This window comes from Mytilus trossulus, chromosome 14 (genome assembly GCF_036588685.1).
Source record: "Mytilus trossulus isolate FHL-02 chromosome 14, PNRI_Mtr1.1.1.hap1, whole genome shotgun sequence".
NCBI classification, from domain to species: domain Eukaryota; kingdom Metazoa; phylum Mollusca; class Bivalvia; order Mytilida; family Mytilidae; genus Mytilus; species Mytilus trossulus.
In genome coordinates, this window is record NC_086386.1 from 19,275,514 (window position 1) to 19,281,367 (window position 5,854).

A 5,854-nucleotide genomic window follows, 5' to 3' on the forward strand; every position below is an offset into this window, starting at 1 on the left:
GTGCAATGGCAAGAAATATCTAATTTCACAATATTGTGAAATAGCAATTTTTTTTTTTAATTAAGAGCTATCTTTCTTTGTCCAGTATAGTACTCAAGAAATATCTGCAAGAATTTTTTTTAATTGGAGTTATCTTTCTTTGTCCAGAATCAACTTAAATCTTTGTTATATACAATATACAATGTATATTCACTTTTTACTACCAACTGATAAATTTAAATAATCTTTACCATTCAGTGATAACAAGCAGTTTTTTTACATCTTAATATTTTATGATGTATTTAAATGAGTAGTAATTGTTGCAAACTCCATTAGAATATTTTAATTGAAATTAATTTTGGAATAAGGGGGATGTGATTAAAAAATTGGGTTCAATTTTTCTCATTTGAAATTTCATAAATAAAAAGAAAATTTCTTCAAACATTTTTTTGAGAGCATTAATATTCAACAGCATAGTAAATTGCTCTAAGAGAAAACAAAATTTTAAGTTCATTTGAATACATTCATTCTGTGTCAGAAACCTATGCTGTGTCAACTATTTACTCACAATCCAAATTTAGAGCGGAATCCAGCTTGAATGTTGTGTCCATACTTGCCCCAACCGTTCAGGGTTCAACCTCTGCGGTCGTATAAAGCTACGCCCTGCGGAGCATCTGGTTGCTCTTGTCCCAAGTCAGGAGCCTCTGGCCTGTGTTAGTCTTTTTTTTTTTTTAATTTTATGTCAATTATATGTTTCCGAGTTAAGTGTGACGTATCTTTTCACTGAATAAGTATACAATTGTGTTCAAGGGCTAAGTGCAGGATTTTCTTGTAGGTGGCCTTGGGCTGTTTTCTGCTCTTTTGTTGGGTTGTTGTCTCTTTGTCTTGGTATCAATCCTTTAATTTTGAATTTTAAACCAATAAGTAAGTAATTATCTTACCTCATCTTATCTTGACAAATTCTCAATTTCTCAATTTTATCAAGCACCACAAACATACAACAAATTCTTTTCAAATGACCACAAAAAATGAAAAATTTTTGTTCGTTCGTATATTGGTATCATGTTTGCGTTGTCGTCATCTGTGGCGTCCGAATACTTTTAGTTTTCGCACTCTAACTTTAGTTTTAGTCAATAGAAATCAATGAAATTTGAACACAAGATTTATGACCACAAAAGGAAGGTTGAGATTGATTTTGGAAGTTTTGGTCCCAACAGTTTAGGAATAAAGGGCCCAATTTGACATTTTCTTGGTTTTCCCACTATAACTTTAGTTTAAGGCAATAGTAAAGTATGAAATTTTGACAAAGGTTTATGACTACAAAAGGAAGGTTGGGATTGATTTTGGGAGTTTTGTTCCCAACAGTTTAGGAATAAGGGGCCAAAAAAGGGCCCAAATAAGCATTATTCTTGGTTTTCGCACACTAACTTTAGTATAAGTCAATTGAAATCAATGAAATTTAAACACAAGGTTTATGAACACAAAAGGAAGGTTGGGATTGATTTTGGGAGTTGAAGTCCAAACAGTTTAGGAATTAGGGGCTAAAAAGGGGCCCAAATAAGCATTTTTCTTAGTTTTTGCTCAATAACTTTAGTATAAGTAAATAGAAATCTATGAAATTTAAACACAAGGTTTATGACCATAAGAGGAAGCTTGGGATTGATTTCGGGAGTTTTGGTCCCAACTAATTAGGGGCCAAAATTAAACTGTTTGATTTCATCAAAAATTTAACTATTGGGGTTCTCTGATATACCGAATCTAACCATGTATTTAGATTCTTAATTTTTGGTCCCCTTTTCAAATTGGTCTACATTAAGGTCCAAAGGGTCAAAATTAGACTTAGTTTGATTTTAACAAAAATTGAATTCTTAGGGTTCTTTGGTATGCTGAATCTAAACATGTAAGTTTTTTTATTATGGGCCCAGTTTTCAAGTTGGTCCAAATCAGGGTCCAAAATTAAAACTTTGTTTGATTTCAACAAAAATTCAATATATTGGTTTCTTCAATATGCTGAATCTAACCATGCATTTAGATTTGTGATATTTAGAACCGGTTATCAAATTGGTTCACATTGAGGTCTAGAGGGTCCAAAATTGAACTTTATTTGATTTCATCAAAAAATGAATTCTTGGGGTTCTTTGATATGATGAATCTAACCATGTATTTAGATTTTGGATATTGGAATACCACGAAGGGACGATAATAATTGTCTTTGGGAGTTATGGCTCTAACCGTTAAGGAATAAGGTGCAAAAAAGGGGGATGAGGGTTTCCAGGTTAATGGACAATTACAAAACATAATTCAAAAGCAGTGTAAGGTTGGTAATTGAAACTTATTTTAATATCTCACCTAAACTGCTCTTTAATAAATTATGTATATTGGAAATTTGACAAAAAACTTTATTATTAATAAATTCCATTGGAAATTTGCCAAAAACTTTAGGTTAATGAACTTCATTGGAAATTTGCAAAGATAAAATGTTGCATTGGAGTTATCTTTCTTTGTCCAGAATAGTAGTTAAATTAACTTTAATCATGACTGTATGACATTTTATGTTTTATGATGTATTTAAATGAGTAGTTATTGTTGAAAACTCCATAAGAAATTTGAATTGAGATCATTTTTGGAATAAGGGAAAGGGGGAGGTGAAAAAAAATGTTGGGGTTCAATTTTTCTGGTTTCAGATTTCAGAAATAAAAATAAAATTTCTTCAAATATCAAAGGATTAATATTCAACAGCATACTGAATTGCTCAAAAGCAAAAAAAAAAAAAAAACATTTTAAGTTCAATTAGACCGCATTCATTCTGTGTCAGAAACCTATCCTGTGTCAACTATTTAATCACAATCCATATTCAGAGCTGTATCCAATTTGAATGTTGTGTCCATACTAGCCGCAACCGTTCAGGATTTGACCTCTGCAGTCGTATAAAGCTGCGTCCTGCGGAGCATCTGGTTGGATTAAGTGTCCTAGAAACGTTTTTTGATATATGTACTACAGTGAAAATCTCCAATTAAACGGCAAAACACAGTCAAATGATTATAATTATCCAGTATGGACTCCCTAGTAGATATTTGCCATTTTATGTTGACCATTTTTGTAATTTTACAGAAACTATTACTGTAGATGGAGAGAAGAAATTTTAAATAGCAAAACTGATCAGCCTAGCAAGATCTACAAAACTGTAGAAATCATCAGTTGACTAATTCCTGGAATTACATTTGAAAAAAAAGTGTACTGATTTATATTTTATATTGAGATCGCACTATATGTAGGTTCACAAATTACTGGTCAACTTGCTCATAAAGGCAGAGCATAAAAGTTGTACAGTTTCAACTAGAAGAAGACACACCTTGTGAACGACCAAGTATAAACAGTAACCAGTGCAAAAAGCTATGATTTTAATGTATTAAATAGGAATGATTATTCAATAGTGCACAGGTGAAATGCTATAAATAATCATTCATTGTTGGCTGACACAACCAGGAAGTTATATGTTGTAGCGTACGATGGCTTTATCAAAAAGTTTTGATTCATTTTCTTGTCCAGTATGTTCAGAAACGTTAAAATCGCCAAAAATATTGCCATGCTTACATACATTTTGTGAGCAATGTATTCACGAATTCATTTTGTCTACATGTCGGAACAAGGACAATGTAATAAAGGACTTCAATTGCCCCGTGTGTAGAATAGTGGTCAAACCAAAAGATGCCGAAGCTACAACAGACAAATGGGCTGCAGCGATACAGGATAACGTAATTATGAACACCGTGTTAACAATGGCTCATGATGATAAATCTTTAGAATGTCATGCTTGCAAGAGACACGAACAAACATCAGAGGCAACATTCTGGTGTAAACAGTGCTATGAAGCTTTGTGTGAGAAATGCAATTCAATGCACAGTTGGATGAAACTTTCGATGACACATGATGTTGTTCAAATTGAGGAAGTTGGATGTAGAACACTCGGCATAGATCTAAGGGCAGTTTCAGAATACTGTCCTATGCATCCATTGAAAATGGTCGACGTTTTTTGTTTTCAACATAAGACAGCATGTTGCGGTTTATGTGCAGGCATCAATCATAGAAAATGCGAAAATGTGAAGCCAATCGAAGAAATTGTTCACAGTAGTGGCCCGTATAAAACGTTGCTTGAAAAACTTAATGATATTAAAGAGTCAACGAAAACGGTTTTGCAGGCAAAGGAACAAGAAAAGGTCAAAATCAAAGAAATTGCAAAAAACACAGAAGAGGATGCCGCAAATTTCATCCAAAAGAATAGATCAAAGTTGGATATTTGCTTCGAAGCATTTAAGAAACAATTGACAGTGTTTAGTGAAGAACAAAATACCAGACTTAACGTACGTATACGGTTACTAGAACAACTTATTAAGAGTATCGAACATTGGATCAAAGTTACAGAAGTTGTTCAAACTTCAGGAACCATATTACAGCTTTTCGTTCATGTGGAAACAGTTAAACAACAAATCGAGGCTAGCATCAAAGAGCTACAAAATCTTTGTAGCACTGATACCAACATTAACATTCGTTTCAAGAAAAATGACACACTTCAAAAGTTTAAGAGTGTTGAGCAAATTGGTACTCTCAGTATTGAAAAAAAGGAGATAGAAAGTAATCAGTTGGATAAAGTTTACCAAATGTGTTCAAACTTTGGGATATGTACCCAAAAATTTGAAGACATAAGAATTTATCATACTGGAACGATGCACGTTCCTGGGACAAAATTACAGTGTGGCGTATGCATTGCTGATAATTACATTTTGCTGCCGGGGCGACTCTTCTTTCAAACAAAGACGCCTTCATTTGGTTAACAAATCTACAGGGTTGACAACAAGTAAAACAGAGATAACTGGAGATGTTAAACGCCTATATTTCGATAGAGACCTCAGTCGAATATTTTTTTCATGCTATTATAATGAAATATTTTGTGCTGATTTCAAAGGCGAATCCATTGCTAATATCAATAAAATGCCATTTAATTCGGGATCTGTCGGAGCATTATGTAGATTCGATGACTATTTATATATAAGTGGAAACAGTTCAATAAAGAAATTTCTTCCATCTGATCCAGTGAAAGAAATGACAAACATTTTTCTTTCCAACAACAATTCTGACGGACTGAATGGTCTAACCGTTTGGAAGGAGAAAATATTCTACACAACAACTGATAATGAAATAAAATGTTCCACTTTGGACGGTCGTCAAATATTCACACACAAGAATAACCAGATGAAACAACCAGTTAGTATTGCTATGTTGTCTACCGACGTGGTCTTATTTCTTGACAGAAACTGTTCTTTACATGCTTTATCTAACGATGGCAAAAAGCACGCTACTCTGTTGGAAAAGTTCCAAAAGGTCGTTGATCCTTGGGACATGTGGATTAACATTGACGACAATACAGTGTATATAGCTGGAGGAGAGTATGTAGATGTTTATAAAATACAGTTTGACTAGATGTTTCAGTTCTTTTCAAAACTTAGTCATTTTGTAATTTATTTAGGATATTTATAAAATGACTAAAAACACAGTCATTTTGTGACTGGAATTTTGAAACAAAATTCAACACATATTCTTGATATGAAAATAACTAATGGATCAGTAAAATTAAAGTTATTCTTAAAACAAACCGGCTCGGAAAATTCATTTTTATCACTTGTTCGGTTTAATGAACGACATGGTTTTTGTACGTTAAGAATGTATACGTATTTCTGATAGTAATTTACTGATATTCTTGTCATGATGACAGAAAGAAAAAGAATGTGTCCATAGTACACGGATGCCCAACTCGCACTTTCTATGTTCAGTGTACCATGAAATAGGGGTCAATAGTTATCAAAGGTACAAGGATTAT

At 33.0% G+C, this 5,854-nt stretch overlaps 1 protein-coding gene across 1 annotated transcript; it reads left to right on the forward strand.

The window, feature by feature from the left end:
* The first annotated feature begins 3,268 nt into the window (after positions 1–3,268).
* On the forward strand, positions 3,269–5,458 carry LOC134695814 (E3 ubiquitin-protein ligase TRIM45-like). Its single transcript, XM_063557232.1, has one exon. The coding sequence runs from the start codon at positions 3,489–3,491 to the stop codon at positions 4,809–4,811; it is 1,323 nt and encodes a 440-aa protein (XP_063413302.1). The 5' UTR covers positions 3,269–3,488; the 3' UTR covers positions 4,812–5,458.
* Positions 5,459–5,854: the final 396 nt, after the last annotated feature.

Coding starts and splice junctions, on each gene's coding strand:
- LOC134695814 (XM_063557232.1), top strand. CDS start 3,489: ATGGCTTTATCAAAAAGTTTTGATTCATTTTCTTGTCCAGTATGTTCA.